General features: G+C 41.3%; 1 protein-coding gene across 2 annotated transcripts in view; it reads left to right on the forward strand.

Moving 5' to 3' along the window:
- Positions 1-19,601, forward strand: part of RSPH3 (radial spoke head 3) — a 141,980-nt gene that overhangs the window by 101,457 nt on the left and 20,922 nt on the right. For both annotated transcript variants that reach the window (XM_085612147.1, XM_085612146.1), the window contains exons 7-8: positions 2,869-2,955; positions 17,597-18,024. In XM_085612147.1, coding sequence (XP_085468273.1) covers positions 2,869-2,955; positions 17,597-17,991 — 482 coding nt within the window. In that variant the 3' untranslated portion in view covers positions 17,992-18,024. The remainder of the gene's footprint in view (positions 1-2,868; positions 2,956-17,596; positions 18,025-19,601) is intronic.

The following is a 19,601-nucleotide window of genomic DNA, read 5'->3' on the forward strand; positions in this document are numbered from 1 at the left end:
GGTCTAAAGTTTCCTTGTAAATAATATGTCCCCCCTAAGTTGACCATATCGCCCATAATGCAAGTTGCATAATATTAAAAAGCAGAACACGTAGCAAGTTAATGTTCAATGTGTCCGTAAAAGTGACTAGCACCTGAAACCTATTGTGACCGTTGCATGGCTGGTTGTTCCATAGAGAAACATTGGGATGCATTATTAAATGTAATAATGCTATATTTGGCTAGGAAATAGCTAGAACTATCACTCCTGGCTCTTTGTAACACTTACTAATAGCACAAGTGACTATTGGCATCTAATTTTAATAAATATTATGGAAACAGTACCTTTTCTCTGCCTAACACCTCTGGAAGCTAATTTTATTAGCTTCCAACAGCAGCCCTCTGAGTGCTCAAGCCCTGAACGAGGTGCAAAACTGCTACCAGAGCAGAGACAAAGGCCTAGGTGTGTGTGGGTGTTTCTGTTCCTCTGGCAGGATGACCATTTAGGCAGTGCACATGAACTTAATTTACTACAGAGGGGCCTCCACTGCCATATGCCAGATGACACCTTGGCAAGCTTCTTCTTTTATTCCCCCAGTCAGGCAAGCACCAATTACAGTGGGTGGGAGCTACCCCAGACTGGTTTAGAGTGGCCACTCAGTAGTTGCTCATTCCCCTGGCCACATCTCCATGGTGGGCACAAGCGGAAAAGGGTTTCACCATCTTGGATTTAGGCAGAGAGAGTCACTGTAGGATTGTTTGCAGTAGGTCATTCAGGAAATGCTTCAAAAAATGGGTAGGGTCCCCCTGGGAACTTTTAGCCCATTGGTTAGAGTGGAGCCAGGTGTCACCTCAACCACAAGCTGGTGCTAGGCATAACTGGGGCATCCCCACTACCTTTGTCAGAACACTACTGGACAGAGGGAAATCTGAGAGCACTGGACCTGCTGTCTGACACTTAAAAGCCTTTGAAGACCTTGACCAGTTCTGTCTTGTAACCAGGGCAAAGAAGTGGACTCCAAGGGCCATATAGCTGACATCCTGTTCAAGCTACAGGGACGCAACAAGCTAGAAGAGGCGTTTCCTGCAACTGCCCAGCAAGCCAGTTCCAATTGGATCAGCCCTGGAGACTGCTTTTGGCCTATACTAGAGTGAGTTCTGACCCCCAAGTGCTGTTTCTGAAGTCCTGGAACCCTTAGCTGTGCTTGTTGGACTTCTCCTGCCACCCCAGAAAACCTGGGTTTTAGAAACATTTTGGCTCCAAGGACTTCTGGAGGAAGGGGACAAACTGTGCTAAAGATTCATGTTACCTCCACTCTGAGCTTTTTCGCAACAGCAAATCCTCATCAGCTGGACTTTGTGGAGTTGGTATCTGGTTTCGTGGACCCCTCTTTGGCTACAGCCTTCACCCTTGCCCTGCCAGAGAAATATGAGCCTCAAAAGAGTGACTAAGTGAATGAAGAAATCTTGACCTAGCAAAGACGACAAAAGTAGCCAGCTGGCGCGGGTCCGTTCCTGGGCAAAAAATTCCAACTTCCCCCACTCTGGACTTTTCTGTCAAGAACCAACAGCTTCACCGGAACCTCATCACCAACGGTTATCTGGCTTCTTCAGCTACAGCCTGCTGCCTTGCCATGCTGAAGATTTTGAATTTCAGTTTTTGAGGCTAAGCCCCAAGGTAAAACGTCTGAACTGATTGAACCTAGTTTCTGTATCCGAACTGCCTGCCACAGAGGTCAGCCTCAAATCGCGCCTAGGGTCCCGCTATGCCGTGACCGGCTGACCACGATAGGCACTTACTGCTGTTTGGTGCTATTTTTATTTAAAACTTTAAAAATTCGTATCTCCCGTTCCCCTTATTAGATTTCTGTCATTTTGGTGTTATTTAATATATGAGAAGATACTTTGTTCTTCTAAATTGATTTGGTATTTTTCTTATGTTGTGTTTTGACTTTATTACTGTTTTTTGTTACTACATAAATACTTCATATATAGCCTCCAAGTTATACCTGCTCTATGCCGTACCTACCAGGGCGTTGAGCTCAGGTTAGTTTAGTGACTTCAGTGGTTCACCCTGACAACCCCCGAAATTATCTTTTGATGTTATGGTTTATCAAGCTTTAATGTTTTTGCATACATTTGAAAACAGATAATAACATCATTAATGATTCGGGGAGTGCTGAGTAAATATTCTGCACTAGAGCTGAATTCACCTATCTAGGTTACAGAGTTTATACTTGCGAGCTGCATGTATGATATACCTTTTAATTTTGTTTGGGTATTATGGTGGTACAATTTACTGGTGTTTACTGTGTAATAACACCTCTACAGAGGTACCCCCTCTTTAGCAGTGTTTGTACTACTTCTGCAACTTATTACCAGCCACCAAACCGAAATTGATGGTTGGCCTCTGTGTAGAGTGTTTCTGCTTTGCCGGTAGTCACTGGTAATTATTGGGAATGAAGGCTAATTCCAACCTACGTTGCTGTGCAAGATGGCCTCTGAGGAAAAAGATTGTTATTGTAACTTGATGGACTTGCGATGTGAAATGATGTGGGATATCAGTGACCAAGGAGAGTGTGATGGGAGGTGCAGTGGGCTGCTGGGCACTCTGGTTGGTAAAACACTGTTTATCAGGACTTGCAGACATGTGGGTCTTGAGATAAATCTTAACATTTTGAAATAAATAGTTAGTCTACAGAGAGGCTATAGCTATGCTATTGAGATTTGGAGTAAATGGAAGTCAAATGAGGGGGCAAAAATAGAGGATTTGCAAGGCAGGTAAGAGATACAAAAATGCTGCTCCTTGGACCAGTGTTTCCAAGAACCTAACTTGGAAAAAAGCAAAGCAATTTTTTCTTGAAAATAATTGTGAATCTATATATTCCAGATGTGGAGACAGGATTCATTCCATGGCTGATGACAAAAGTGGAAAAAACCATGGAGAAGAGCATTCTGGGAAGAACTATGCTTGACTGTAAGTCTCACATAATATTTAGAGAAGCCAATGTACAGAGATCAATTGTAGTATTTTTTTGTACTTCTAAGCGGGAACGCCAAGTTTGTTAAATGCAGTATTGTTTGAACATTTTGAATGAAAATCCATCTTGATATAGTACATCCATAAGCACAATTGATGTGTATATTTTGTACACTGATGTACAAGACTCACATTTAGCAGAAGGGAGAAATCGGAGTTGATGATTCTCATATTGATGTGCAAAGCAAACATGTCAAGAAAAGGATCAGAAGAAATGTGTCATATTAAAAAAGAAACATAGCCTCTCATATTTAATGCAGATTGTTCTGCATTATGTTTAAATACACCATTTAGTTAGCTCCTAGTTACTTGGAAAAGAAAATCTCCTGGTACCTTTTCAGAACAAATGTAATGAGTTAGAATCCACACGTTTTTTAGAGTTTTGGAATTCCCTGCTATTGAATATAAAAGGAATGGCCAACCTGATCTTTTTTAGGAAGGTCCTCAAGGCAATATTACTCTAGGTGATTTGGTGACCCATGCCAAGAGACCTTTTGCGTAGTTAGTGTATTATAAGTGCTATGACTGATTGGTAGGTTGATTGGAAAATAAATAAATATATAATATACTCACTTAATCTTTTCCATATCTTTTTCATAGGCTGTGCCTTAAAATTGCCACTATGCAGATTATTACCACCAGCTTAATTAAATGTTGCTCTCCATCACCATATTTACAAACTTGCAACTTTCATCAAAGTGATGCTTAAAAATCCATGATATTTAGGACTATCTTCTGGGCATCAGACATTTCAGCACAAAAGTGGCTAAATCTGCCATTGGAGGATCAAGTTTGATGGAGAAATATTTTGCTGGAAAATCCACCAAATTATTGAATGATGCTGGAAATACTGCTAGCATAAGGGAATGTACCTCCACATTGGGACTTCACTGCCCATGCCATACAGTTGCCTTGATAGGGTATGTCACTCACCCTTGATGTAGTGGCTGTTCAGCACAATGTCCCATCTGGCGCAGTCAATTTGGTCCTTGTTGAGATAGTGATAGAGCTAAATATAGGTCAGTCACCTTGGGGACACTAAAATTGTCAGTTACACTGCCAACTAGGATTTGCTTAATACCCTGCCAGAGATTTGAGCAGGGAATTCACAATTTCTGCCATATCCTCCATTATATCTCTCCTCTAAATCAAACTCTAAGACTTCAACCAGCATATAGCCTACCCAAAAACACTGAAGACCCTGTAAATGCACTGCGCTTAGTCACAGAGTTCTTTCACCTAACCTGAAGGTGTAAGTGCCCAAGGTTGACTGAAGGAGTGAACAAACCATGAGATCCATGAACCCTAGTTTGGCTCACCAGTCAGATATCCCTCATCTGAAAGGTTCTCTAAAGAGTGAGTATAGGTCCATCCCAGAGTTTATTTTTACACAGTGTTTGATATCTGTCCCTTAGAAGGTCTAGCTAGCATTTCATATTTCTATATGCGCTATTCCTCGTGTTCAGATGTAATCCACTACATACTCCATCATATTTAAATGGGACAGGCTCAGTGGCACACAACAAATGGCATATGTTGCAACTTATCTTTGATTGAAAAATCCTGATGACTTTTTAAACAAATATTTTCCTAACTTGATCCTATCCCCATATGATCTTGTTGGCTTGTCTTGCTACCATTAAACCGAATATGCCCAATATCCCTGCACCACTTACTGGCACATGCATCAACAATGCCATTTGCGATTCCTTAATAGCGAAAAATAAGGATTCGCTAATAAGGAATAGCAAAAGGCTATGCATGTAGAAATCGCTTACAAAATAGCGATTTCTAAACATTCCTTAATTGCTACTCGCAAATTGCGAGTCGCAATTAAGGAATACCTCCCCATTGATTCCTATCGGTCTAGAGGCCCATAGGAATGAATGGGAAGACTTTCTCAATTTGCTAATCTCAATTAGAGAATCGCAAATTGCTCATGCTATTTCAAGGGTGCCAGGGTGTCAAAAAGACACCCTGTTGCACCCCTGAAATCTGCATATGAATACATCTTGCACACACACATGCCCCAAGGGCATGTGTGTGTGTAAAATAGAACTTTGAAAAATGCACTTTAGTGCATTTTTCAAAGTTTTTGCAAATTACCATGAAGTTCAACTCCATGGTAATTTGCTCCCCCTATTAGCGAAATCGCTAATTTTTTAACTTTCATGCATTGCATTTAAGGAATCTCAATTTGGGATTCCTTAAATGCAATAGCAATTTAAGGAATCGCAATTTAGAGATTCCTTAAATTGCGATTTTTGCATTTGGGATGATGCATCCCAAATGCAAAAATCCCAGTCGCAAAGGGGCAGATTCTGAGAATCTGCCCGTTTGCGACTGGTTTTTGCTTTGATGCATGTGGGCCTTAATGAGGAAAGTTCTCAAACTGCTGACTCCTACTAATTTAATTTCCTCAATTCAAGTACTGTGGTTCTGCTCTAGTGGTGGGGACTCAGAATTCCTTTGAGAACTGTTCTCATAAACATGGAGGAAGAATCTACATACCATTGCCCTTGGACAAGGTGCAGACTCACATAGTGCTCTGCTTTTCTGTTGAAATTGGAATTTCGAAGAATCAAATCAATCACTAGAAAGGAAGTAGAGAGAAATACCCCCAGAGATTAGGGCTGCCTTTAATGCCTGCTTCCCATTGTGCAGCAAACCTTTACACAATGAAAAAAAATGTATTGGTGCAATAGAATGTTAAGTTTCAAGGAATGCAAGCACATTTAGTATCTTTAAATCTCTAATAGCAGCAAAGTAATACTCTACAATAAGTTGTGTTTATCTTCATAAAAACCTTTTCAGGATAACCCCAAAACAGTAAGGGCAGGAGGAATGTCAATGTAGCTCTCCTTGATTTACTTAACTTCCCAGTGGAAGCTCTTCAACGTTTGATAGCAAAGTCAAGTCAATGGAAACCACAGCTGACCCCTTCCAGAGTTAGTCATTAAAGAATATGCAGGAAATCTAGCGTTGGTTACTGCGCATATTTTAAACAGTCTTCATTGAGTTTGGTGATGTCAGTACCCTAAACATTCTGAATTGAATAGGATGGACGTGGAGCCACCCTTTTTAATCGAGAAAATAACAGTCAGAGTACAATGATTTCAATCCTTAAGTAACTTCTGAGGAATATTTTAGAAGTCCAGTTACAGAACCACATGGATGCTATACGTTTGCACATTGTAGCCTGGCTTTCTCCCTAGTTATTAAATGGAACTACTGTGGTGTTGGTATGGAATAACGTTTTGACCATAGTATACTCGGGGAAATTAATACTTTGGTTGCAGTTTTGTTCTAAACACTGAAAACACCCTCACTCTGAGATAAAGGAACAGGGAGTATGTGTGTGCCTCAAAAAGACACACACCAAATCTTAGGACCTTATTACGATGTCGTTGTTGGACCTCTTCCCTCTGCCTTAACATGGTGTTCCGACCGCCATGTAAAGGATGACAGAATTCGACTTTGGGGCGTCTAGTAGGGCCCCCATCCCCCGTGGGCCTCTGCTATGGGCCCGGTTGGGGGGCACATGTGGTACCCCCCAAACAACCATGAACTATGCGACAGGAATCACATGCACCCTTGCCCGCAGCACAAGTCGCAATGCAAAAGAGCAGTTTTCAAACATTCATGCACCATCACACAGTGCATGGATGTTTGGGTAGGGCACCACATGTTGGCACCCTGGACCCCTTCCCGTTTGCGAGTGGTTTGCCACCTACTCGAAGTAGATGATAAACTGCAAGTGTTTTGCGGCCACAAATGCGGTCGCAAAACAACAGTACATGGCATGGTGACTCGCTATTAGGAAGGGACGCCCCTTCCTATTAGCGAGAGTCGCAAATGCTATTTTGCATGTCAGTGACTCACAAAAAAGCATTTGTACATGCCTCGAACCTTTTCTGCGGTAGCAAACGGGCCGATCTCCCGTTTGCGGCTGCAAAAAAGGGTTCTACATCTGGCCCAAAGTGTTACAGAACTTTAATTTGTGAAATATTGTGACTAGTTCATGAAGTTTTGTGAGGGTCAGCAACCAGGTTCCTAATTGGGAGAAAAATGCTATTTCATGCTTTTAATGAGGCCTGAGATTGGAGGTGTGTACACTGCTATCCCACTGAATATGCCGTCAATAGAATTGTTCTGACATGAAAATCATCCAAGACACTGTAAGGGGATGAAGGAACCACTCTTTAACGTCTTTTGCTCTTTCTTTGGCTCCTCTGTAATATGTAGGAAGCTGCCATGAGAAGGTAAGTATGTGTGTGTGTAGGTTTCATAGGATAATTCTCAAGTAGTGTTCTATAGACAGACGATAATTATACTTCTAAACTCTGTCAGGTCGTTGACGGGTACTGAACATGAGTAACTTGGAACATTACCTTTTAAGTCAAATTCCCTGACCTAAACTCCCTTGATACCACAGTTCTTTTCTTCATCACAGCACCCAGCCTAAAAGGCTAAGACCTTCAACATTCTTGTTGATGCAGCGGTAATTTCACGGTAATTTTTCAATGCAAAACCTCATTTACCTCTAATTTGCCGCTTTAAAGGTACTGGACCCTTGCCACTGTATATTACCTTCAGGAGACTTTACGTAAACATGAAAAATCAAAAATGCATTTAATATTTAAGCCAATAAAGAGAGTTGTGAGTATTTTTAAAGGGTTTTATTTTCTAGTTAAAAGTTAAAGTTTTCTGACCCTTTATTCATTAGTCAAATATCAATCAGGTTAGAGCAGTGGTTCCCAAACTTCTGACTCCAGAGGACCCCCATTGAGTCACCACTGGAAGCCGCGGACCCCCAAGCAATTTGTAGGATTTAAATTTCAAACATTAAAACAGTAATTCGGAAAAAATAAACACATGTGTGCACAGAAAACAAATAATTGATTTACTAAGGATTTTAGGGGCATATTTACAAGCCCCTATCACCATGGAAAACACTTTTTGCAATATTCCTGTGGCGATAGGGGCTTCGCCTTATTTACAAGGCAGCGTTAAGCCACTTAGGGCAAGATGTGCGACCCGTCAATTAGCGAGTCACAAATTGCTTCGCATTTGCGACTCGCTAATTGGAATGCACAACAGACACTGTTTGTGATTCCCAATGGGGATACAAACTGCATGCTTCATTAATATTAATGAAGCAGGCGCAATTTGCGACCCCTTTAGGACTGGCTAGCATTCACAGGGATGGTGGCCTGCTGGGGTCAGCAGACCACCATGTCTGTGACTGCTTTTTTAATTAAGTAGTTTTTTTTTCAAATGTAGCCCGTTTTCCTTAAAGAAAAACGGGATGCATTTAAAAAAAGAAAAATTAAACTTTTCAGTTTCATTTTATTTAGGGCATCTCTTAAAAAATATTTTCCCACATACTCAAAAAGGGGTCCCCTGGAGACCCCTTCCCCTTTGCGAGTGGTTTACCAGTACATGAAATAGTTCGAGTCGCTATTAGGAAGGAATGCCCCTTCCTAATAGCGAGAGTCGCAAATGCTATTTTGAGAGTCACTGACTCGCAGAATAGCATTTGTACATGCTATTACCCTTGTTTGCAACCACAAACGGGAGGATCTCCCGTTTGCGGCCGCAAAAAGGTCGTACATCTGGCCCATTACTTGGCTTAACAGTGCCTTGTAAATAAGACCCCCTTCCACCCAATGCTTCGAGTGAAAGGGGTGGGCAGTGGGTGTTGCGGTGGGCGTTCCACCGCAACACCTATTGATTTTGACGCTGCCCCCTATTTACAAGGGCAGCTTAAATGGGAGGCAGAGCCAAAATTAAGACCAGGGAAAACCTGGTCTTAACTTGGCGAAACAAGGAGAAATGCTTTATTTCTCCTTGTTTATGCAAACCACCTTTGATTGTTTATGTTCAGGAAGGTGACCGTTCCTGCACTTAAATAATCTTTTTAAAAAATTACACTTTGTAACTTCCATGTGTGCTGAATTAAGCAGCACATATAGAAGTGACAATACAGCATTTCAAGATTGTTTATGGGCAGGAAGGGGGCCTTTCCTGTACATAAACAATCTTCCCCTGCATGCAGACACCCTTGCACTATGGTGCAAGGGTGCCTGCATTGGCGCTACACTGTTGAGTGTCGCTCCAACGCAGGGGAAACACAGGGCTACACCATATTCTTGTAAAGTTTTGGTGCAACCCTGCGTTTCTGAAGTAGCGGACCTTACTATGCACAAGGATACAACCATCTTTTTTGGGGTTCTTCAATGATTCCCCCACTATCACCCTCCAACATTGCCTGTATCTCTCCATAGCCCCTCTGTCACATGTATTTTATTTTTTATAGCATCTCTCATACCATTGTAGGATGTCAGAGCATTTTACATCACACACACATATAGAGACAGCGACTCATACATGTAAATCAGTGTATAGAAAATGTTACATAAGGCAAAGCTGACTACAAGGTGTAGAATTCCCATGTCATTCATACTTGTAGGCATTATTAAAGAGTGCTTAGTCTGGAGAAGCACCAACTCAGAATTCAGAACATAACACAGTGGTTAGCGTTGACTTTAACAATATAAATGTAATTCTACCTAAATAAACCGTTTTAGCAGCATCAGGATAATGAAAGACTGGGAAAAAACATAAGTCACTAACTTGTACCTTGCAGTTTGCAAGCAGCTTTTTGACAATTTATAGGTCACTGTGCTAGATTACGATTGTCACTTATAAAAACTGCACAGTAACAAAAGAATCTCTGTGACAAAAAGCAGTAAGCCACTGAACTATGCCCATAAAATACTTTTTTTTTTTTTAAATGCATGGTACACTTTCTTTGCAGTAGGCATATTAACCCTCTGTGCAACATTAGATAATTCAAAGCTGCCACTGGACAAAACTCATCTCCCTCCAGCAGGTACATTAATCACTGGCGTTATCTTGACACTTTTATTGTTGTTTGAAAACTGCTAATTGTACAAGATACTTTGCAATGCTTTTAAAACTGCTTCCTGCGGACCCCCTAGGAATGTATCACGGACCCCTGGGGGTCCGCGGACCACAGTTTGGGAAACACTGGGTTAGAGAATTGAAAATAGGAAAATAGAATTAATACAGAACATATTAGAGTCTGCATATAATGCATCACATGTAGAAAAGAAAATGTGGCACAAAATGTCAGTCAAAACTCTTAAAGAGTTACTAAGAAAAGAGTGAGTCTTGCAAGGCTAATCAATAATTAATAAATGACAAAAATCTCCCATAAAGAAAAATAAATGCATAGGACAAATACAAAACGAATGAATTCGTCAAAGCATAAACTTTAAGTTTTAGCATTTTAAATCTACCTTCTGCTCTGGTCTGTTCATCTCTGCCACTCTGAGCTACACAAGGAGCAAGACAGCCCGCCCTTCACAAGACCACAGAGCAATGTGATCTGCCTTGCAAAAAATATGACGTGCAAGGACTCTCTGAAAAAATATGAGCAAAAGGCCCCCACCTTCCTCTGTCTCTCCTCGGACGCAATCTCCACCCAGGCTGCACCCGCAACGATCACGTACCTAACCCATATGATGTCTGGGCTCATCTGCTCCCTCTCCTCTCTCCTAAAGCTAAGGCTTAAGGCTGACACACCCCCTATGGGGTCATTATTTATACTCTAATTCTTGGCAGACTACACTAATATAGCCTTATAGCCCGCCGTAGCGGGCTATACCGGCTGTTAAAGGCCCGCTGCAGCGTTGAAGGCCCGAGCCGAAGGCGAGGGACTTTAACAAAGCAGAGGGACTTTAAAAGCCGGTATAGCCCTGCTACGAAGGGCTGTAAGGCTATTAGAACATTCTGCCACTAGAGGGCAGAATGTTCTAACAAAACAAAGCCTTCAGGGAGAGCGAGGGGATTGAAATCCCCTCAGGCTCCCTGAAGTCTTTGTTCACAGCCAGAGCTGTGAACAAAGACACATTGGAATGTTGGTGCTTCGGGTTTATACCAGCCATTATAAGCCCGGAGCGCTCCATTGTTTTCAATGGAGCTTCCAACATTCCAATGTTCTAATAATCATTAACGCTTCTTTTGTTAAAACTGGTATGGGTTGGATTTGCCAATGAAAACAGGTTGGTGAGACCCTCATGTCATCTATGGTAACCAATCACAGTGCGAGTTTCTCTAAATCTGAAACAATATTAGAACATTGGAATGTTGGATGCTCATTGAAAACAATGGAGTGCTCTGGGCTTATAATGGCTGGTATAAGCCCGGAGCTCCAACATTCCAATGCTTCTTTGTTCACAGCTCTGGCTGTGAACATAGGCTTCAGGGAGCCTGAGGGGATTTGAATCCCCTCGCGCTCCCTGAAGGCTTTGTTTTATTTGTTAGAACATTCTGCCCCCTAGTGGCAGAATATTCTAATAGCCTTATAGCCCTTCGTAGCAGGGCTATTACAGCTTTTAAAGTCCCTCTGATTTGTTAAAGTCCCTCGTCTTTGGCTCGGGCCTTTAACGCTGCAGCGGGCCTTTAATAGCTGATATAGCCCGCTACGGCGGGCTTTAAGGCTATAATACAATCATATATTTCAGCAACATTTAATAGGAAAAAATGTTTCAGTCCAGTTTCCTCCTTCCTGTGACATCGCACGCAGGATAAGCACATTCCACAAACACTGGTACATTGGCAGGACTACAAGAATTTAAAGTTTACGGTGTACTTGAACTAGGTCTTCACTTGAGGCACTTGGCAGTATGTAGCTGTTTTCTGCATATGCTCTCCCATTCAATATAATTTCACAGACTTGCTGGATTCACAGGCAACCATTTTATCTTAGGCCCAAATATAAAACAAACACAAAAATAGTATTAATTTACGAAATAGAACCCATTTTGTTTACCTCCCCCATATTAACCCTTTCGCTGCGGCGGGAATTCCGCCGCAGCGCTGGGGGGTGCGGGGGGGCAGCGCGGTGGCGCTGTGCTCATGACGGAGCCACTCCGTCATGAGCCACGGTTGAGCTGTGCTCATGACGAAGCTGTTCCGTCATGACTCCGCCCAGTTGCGTTGTCCCCCCGCACAGGCGGGGAAACAGCGCCGCGTGGGCGGAGCGGCCGCCAACGGTCGTGGCATGACGGAACCGCTCCGTCATGAGCACACGGCAACCGTGGCTCATGACGGAGCGGTTCCTTCATGAGCGGGGAAGGGGTTAATACCTTGTATTATTTATTTACCTAGCAAAAGCTATTCGTTTAAAGCAGCTTTTCTATTATTTGTGCACAACATGCAAAAATGTGCAATGTACAACATAGCATAAAACATGCACCAGTGCAAATTTTCAAAGCGCGAACAGTTAATACATACTCATAGCAACATGCTCTAATGTTTTAGATAGCTTTTCATGCAAAATGCTTAAGCCCCAAGTGTAGTGCTGGTGCATGGTTAATTTAATACATATTATAAAAAGATGTGTTATGGACTGAATATGTATTTATCTAAATCTGCAACAAAGCCAAAGTCTCTTGAGACTGGTAACAGGGAGTGTAATTTATAAGGGAAAAGAGCTGGGAAGAGAGAACACACATTCTATGATTATCCTCAAAGCTAAAATAGCCACTGAAATCACGAGTTTTCTCTAAAATGCAAAAACACATGTTAATTCAGCACAAGCATTTCAGACTGAAAGCATTTACCAGGCCTCATTTCATGTCTTTTATGTGCCATCTGTTTGCCACTTGCACCAAAATCTGCGTCATTTTAAATGCAGTCTGTCTGAAGCACAAAAAATAAAGTAATGCCTGACTCCAGATGAAATCTGAGCTACATCACTGTCATCCAGTTTTCCTGTTTGTAACTTCACCTATTTACTCCATGTATGACTTCGAGGGTGCCTAGATCTCGGGCAGTTACAATAATTGACTTGCCTACTTCAGTATACATGCTCTGCATGAGTTCTTGTCCCTGTGGCGTGTGAGGAAATACCATTGCAGAATATAGTACCACGTAATGACCATCTGGCTTACTAAGTTTATTTAGAGTTAGGGCACTGCCTTCATGTAAATCTCATATGGCTATGAGCTTGAAGTGTGTTTTTTTGGGTTGTGCCAGTCAATACCATTCCACGGCAGGGTCTTTCCTCATCACCAGCTGGAATTTTCTGCAGAGGAAGACAGTAAAACCATTCTGACTACCCATGTCAGCATCACACCCACTTTAAAAATCTTTTGGCTGTAAGCTGCACTTGTGTATGTTTGTCCTGTGCAGGATTGTATGATATTTGGGCTGTGTAGGCCTGGTGGAGAGAAAATTACCTCTTGTTTTTCTAGATTTCAGTCTCCGGTTAAATGCATTAATGTAATCAGCACCCCTGATTGATAAACTAAGATAGTGCCAAAAACTGGACAAGATGGTGCTATAAAATGAGAATCTTTGTGTGAGCGGTTTAAGAACCTCTGCAGTTACAACAGTCATCGGTCTCAACTAAGGACAGTCTCAGTAACAAGTGCATGCCACTCCTTTCAGTCAGGTGAAATCTAGCTTCTTCACAGGCCCAGCTGCTAGTATTTCTGGCCAGATAATTTGTGATAAAACATCAAGCACCCTAATTGAGCTAGCAGCCCATTCGTCCTAGCCACAGAATAAGCCTAAAGTTGTTAAGCAAATTCAAGCATTATAATGTCACACCAAATGTTGTTCAACCTGCTTAAGAAGAATGGTTCTTAACCTGTGATCTTGGGAGATCCACAATTCCTAATCGGTGGTCCGCAAATAGCTTAGAAAATTAAATAATATTAACAGATTAATAAAGTATACATAAATAAGGAAGCAAAATATACAATTGCAAATTTTAAAATCTTCTGCAAATCTGAAGAAATTTGAAATTGGAAGGTAAAAATTAAGTTAGTAGCCTCAGATTGATTTGCTGAAGCAGTGAAAGTGTTTTAAACAGAATGTAGTATGGACAATGAGAGGACTCAATTGAATTTAGAAAGTCTCCAACCTTCCTTTTGAAAATGACAATTTTGATTTTTAAAAAATATTTGTGAATTGAATAAAATATTTAACCATTTGTTTATTTGGTTGATGATTGCCTGTTTTTGTATTTTTGATGTGCATTATTTTGTGGTTCAAATCATCCCAACTGGTTAGGCCAGGGTCCACAGTTTCCAGAAATGACTCAATGGGAGTCCCTGGACTCCAATATTTTTCAGTGGGGGCTCCCGTAATGATTAAGTGGGGGTCCTCAGAAATAATAAGGTTAAGAGCCATTGCTTTAGAACAATTATGATATGAAAATGATTACGGGCTCTCAGCTAGTTTAATGATTCTGTAACGCCTGCATTTCTTAAATTTCCTGACATCCTTTGAGAGTACGCGACAATCCAGCGCACACAAGAGCGGAAGGGAAGAGTCCCCTTGTAGTCAGATGGCACGCCCTTCCAGGTTTCTCCATCTATCTGCATTGATTTAAGGGAAGAGCTGCACTGTCCACAGTGCTGTCTTTGGGTAATGGTAGCAGTTCAGGGAGGAGATCTACCTTCCCACTCCTCAGTGAACCTGTCAGAGCTCTATGCTGAAAGCACCATGCTAACCAGGTTGTAGTAGAGCTTCAATGTAATAACATTGAAAAATATGGTTACTGGACCTGTCGTGCCGTCCTGCAACATTAATTACTATGCAGAACTTCCTGATTACTTAGCAAACTGCTAGGTATTATGTTTAAATATGTACTCCATTCCCATGAAAATTAGAACACATAATTTTGGGGAGAGGAGTGGCACCAGATGTGACCTTCTCCACCACATGGTTGGTGGAGTGAGGTGAGGGTGTATCGGGGATTTATCCCTCAAATAAAGGAATATTGGTGACAGATCCAACTGCTTGGCTTTTGTTTCGGAAACAATTGTTGCCTTGCTGCAGCAGGACCAGTATTAGGAGTGCTCCCCCCTTTGCATAGTTGCTGTCTGTACAAAATGTTATGCTTCAGCCTACAGTCGCCTGGTATAAGATCCCTGGTTCCAGGGACTCTCAAAGATGGTTCCTGAGATTTATGACATAAAGGGCTGAGTGGTTTTTCAGAACTGGGTGCCAGCCAACGCCTCTCCTTCTCCCATGCCCCCAATGCTCACTTAGGCATTAGACTGGGCCTGTGCTTAACACTTCTGATTCCGAGCCCACTGAAGGTGCAGATTTGCACCAGGGGCATTTGCCATTCTCTGGCTATTGGTGGATTTAGATAATAACCTCTAAGTAACTCGCGGTTCGATTCATCATCATTGTATGAATGTATTATCACTCTTGCAATGGGATTGAATTCACTCCACCAGATTGTTGTGAATCAGCCCTGCCAAAAAACAGGAATTACTTGCGGGTCTAATAGTATTATTCCAGACTCACATTAAAGTATTTATATTGCCAGCATGCCATTCCAGTTGAACCCTATGGGCCACTTAATTCTCCCTCCTTCCTAAGACCCTGATGTAGGCATTATAGGCAGTACTAAACAGCTGTGTGTTTTCCTGAATACAGAAAACCATTTTCCTAGCAAACATTAATGACAGTCTTGTGTCATCTGTTTTCAAGATATCACCCCCTTGTGTGCAAGCATTCGACTCAGAGTCTAAAAAAGGAGGCCTTCAGGAGACTGACTTTGCATTTCTTCTGATCGTGCAAGCAGATATATGGCTGAAGTCCTGCTATATCACTATTCATTAGAGACAGGCCTCCACTTCCCTTTTTCCAATCAAAATGAGACCTAAGAACAGGTGCATGGGTCCTGAAGCTTATGTGTGGAACTGGCAGTGGGCGAGAATGGGGCTTGATGATGGCTGACATTTCCGCTGCAAGTTTCATTTCTGGGACAAAGCTGCTGGGATGGCTCTGACTGCTCACTCTGTTTGGATGTGAGACAACGCGTTTGGCATCTAGTCAAAATCCATCACATCTTCCAAACAATCATTCTTCACTGAAAATCCCTCACTCACACACACTCTGAGTGGCACGCACTAAACAGTCTGCCCCAGAATAGCACAAAGTTCAGTGAGGCTCATCATGTCTGCCTCATTATGTAGGATCACAGCTCTAAAAGAATGGAAGCTTTCAAATGACCTATGACATTTCAAAGTGTCCCCCAATTTTGATGCTGATTATCCTGGAACATTGAAGTGCCTTTAAACACTGTGATGCTCTGTGTTGCATTCTGAAGGCTACACTTAGCATAGTGTTAGGTTTGCAAATGTGAGACAGCTTTGTACATCTGGTGCTAGTCTGCTCCTGCTTCCTCTACCCCATACAAGCCATGGAATGGGCACCCTGCTGAGTAATGACATATTTCTGTTCCACTGGCACTCCTTAATAATTCTTCTGAAAGCACCACATAATACATCATCAGATTCCTAGGTGGTGTTTTTTTTCAGGGCGACTGAGATGAATGGTTCTACATAATAAGGAATTTTGTACCTTTTGTTCTAGTTTTCCATGCCATCACCTTCTACCAAGAGAGACTGTATTCCCACATTTATACTGCCTCCTCCACCCACCTAGATCCCCTTGATAGTCAATATCATTTTAACATAAAAGAGAAACACAGGCAAAATTCACCCTAACAGAAATTCACATAACAATGTACAAATAATTAACATCTTCTCATACCAGCCAAAGTAAAACAATATTGCTTTTGTATGAATAGCAAGTAGTTTTAGAAGTTAACTTTACTTCTTAGCGTTACAGTGTCCTAACATACATTTTATGGACTGATTGAACAAGTATTACTTATTATTATTGCTTCACCTTCTCACAGAAAGGTGATTCTTTTAAAAAAAAGAAGTGAAAGCTTCTGAAATACATCTAAAAAGTTCAATTCAGACAAATATTCACAGAGGTCAAATTATATAAAACTTTTATCATGTATTTCAAATTAAATAATTAATTTCTTAAAAAGACCATTTTATACATTTCCTTCGTGTTGATTTAAACACAGGACACATGAATAAAACGTGCATAGTGTTCTGAATACATAGTGCACACAAAGTGTACAATCAAAGATCTTGGAGTCTTATACTCCAGCTTAAAAGTAATAAACGGTGTCTACGTTTGGGATTAAACATGCATTTTAAAAAATGGTGCATTACTCTTATTGTCTTTATCAGCCACAAATAATAATCTAATAATAATCTTGTACTTTTTCCTTTTTTTCTCAAAGCTCTTCTTATGGGTTTCATAACGTATTTTTGTTTTGCGAGAACATTGGTAAAGTGTCTCTTGCTACCTCATGATAGATCAACTTGCATATTGAATTATCCGGTGTAGATCTTAAATTATCCGGCCTTCGGCTCGGGCCTTTAACGCTGGAGCGGGCCTTTAATGGTTGGTAGAGCCCGCTATGGAGGGCTCTAAGGTTATAACATAGGACTAATGAAAATCCCATTCTGTTAAACTGACATAACAGGCAAGTAACTTTCTTCTTCAGAAGTGATGTTTTTTATAGGATGTAAAATACCGCAGTTAGTTTTTGTAATTTTTGCAGAAAATATTCTTGATTTATGTCTGGTCGTGCATTTTTTTTTCCAGGCCTTTTGGCTATATGACCAGAAGTAATGGATGTCTTGTCTGATTTCAGTACTGATCCGTGAGGTGGTTGCGAGAAGATTAGATGAGCCACCGGCTGCTCCTGAGAGTGATATGCACGAGGAGTCTGAGGGAGATGCAGAACATATGGAGTCTGAGGGAGATGCAGAACATATGGAGTCTGAGGGAGATGCAGAACATATGGAGTCTGAGGGAGATGCAGAACATATGGTGCCTGAGGGAGATGCAGAACATATGATGCCTGAGGGAGATGCACGGGAAACAGTGCGAGAAACGGATGCACAGGAAATAACGCATGAGATAGATTCCCAGCAGGAAGATCATGAAAAAGATGTATTGCAGACAGAGCCTGAGGCCGAGGCTCAGAAGAAGGAGTCTGAGAGAGATGCAGAACACAGACAGCCTGATACACTTGGACCAAACTGATGAGAAAGTGAAGAGCACACATCAAATCGTGAGGTAATGACAAAGGAAAACTACTCAAAAACATGCAGCAGTCACAGTATCATCATTAATTTATAAATCCACTTTCTATTAATCTGCTGTAAGCATTTTTGTTCAGCTATATAAGATTTCATAATATTAAAAATAATTGTGCATGGGCATTTTGAGCTTTCTGCATTGAATGGGCAGGTCACTCCCATCGCTATGAGTTTCATTCTTAAACTGGTGCAGGTTAGATCAGAAATTATATAACTCTTTCCCAAGCCTTTAGTTTTCCATATTAGCAACTTCCCTCGGCTCAAAAAGGAAACAGTGGTCGCATCTTCTACTTTTGTTTTCACCCCTTTGCTGTCTTACAAATGAACAACCTCTTCCTACCAAACATTACATTTTTTCTTTTGCTCTGAATAAGAAATAAATTGAACTACATTGTCTACACTTACAGTGGTGTTTCTTGACTGTCAGCACTTTTTCCAGATTGCCACTGACACTTCACAGTGGGAAAAATGTGCTAATCTCTGTGGCCTGTGCTTTTCCTGCAGTGTGGGCCAACTGAGAAACACTTTTGAAAGATGTTTACAGAAGCCCTGAAATGTTGCTTTGGTGGATAAAAATGCTTTCAACTGTTCGTCGGTGTGATGCAAGATACTTTCAAAGGTTTTTCATTTGGCTGATGGTTGTATGCCACATGCTGACCAGAAACCTAAATATTTAGCCCTACAATAAGACATCAAGTGCTGAATGTTATATTTTAGCAATACACAATTCAAATTTGCCAATGGCTTCTTCCAAGCCCTACACGTCATTGACATTTTAATTACTCATATTTATGCACTGCCTTAACCGACTCGCTTTCCTTTTCAATTGGATGGAAAATGTCTTGGCTAGCAGACAGAAAAGTGTTCCTAAAAACAATGTTGGCAGATTAAGACCTTTGGAGTCCTATATGTGAGTGACCATATGTGTGCCTTGAGTCCACCCCTCTACTGTTGCATCACCAACCCTACACCCAGGCCCTGTTATTCCCCCTTATCTAGAGTATGTGCAGGTTTGCATCTCCAGTACTTCGTCTTTTGCAGTATCATATAACCTTTTGGTGTCTCTCTTTCCCTAGAGAGATGGCCTTCTCTAACGTTTTTGAGGTTGAAAGGCGCTTTTCTTACGGAGTTTCATTTACACCTTCAAATTGTCCTTACTTTTTTCAGCCATTACCTCATGCTTGTCTGCTGAGAAGATATTACATAGTTGGATATGTACAAAGCTTTGAAGTTTTATCTAGAAAGGGTCATTGTTTTCAGTGTTTCTGATTATCAGTTTGTAACTTGTGGTGTCACCTTCCCTTACCTTGCAATAAGTCAGTTAAAGCTACTATTATCAGTTGTGTGGTCTCTTTTATTTAGTGTCTTCCTGGACTTTTCCTGCTCATTCCACTAGAACACAGGTAGCATGAGGGCCTTCCAGAGAGACTTACCCAATTGCAGACGTTCACAGGGGACACTTTAGGCCCATCTGCATCTTTTCAGGCAAACATTACTGCCTGAATGAATCATATAGGAAAGATACATTTTTTGCCAATGAGATTTTCTGTATTT

The sequence above is a fragment of the Triturus cristatus genome, chromosome 6, assembly GCF_964204655.1.
Source record: "Triturus cristatus chromosome 6, aTriCri1.1, whole genome shotgun sequence".
Classification (NCBI taxonomy): domain Eukaryota; kingdom Metazoa; phylum Chordata; class Amphibia; order Caudata; family Salamandridae; genus Triturus; species Triturus cristatus.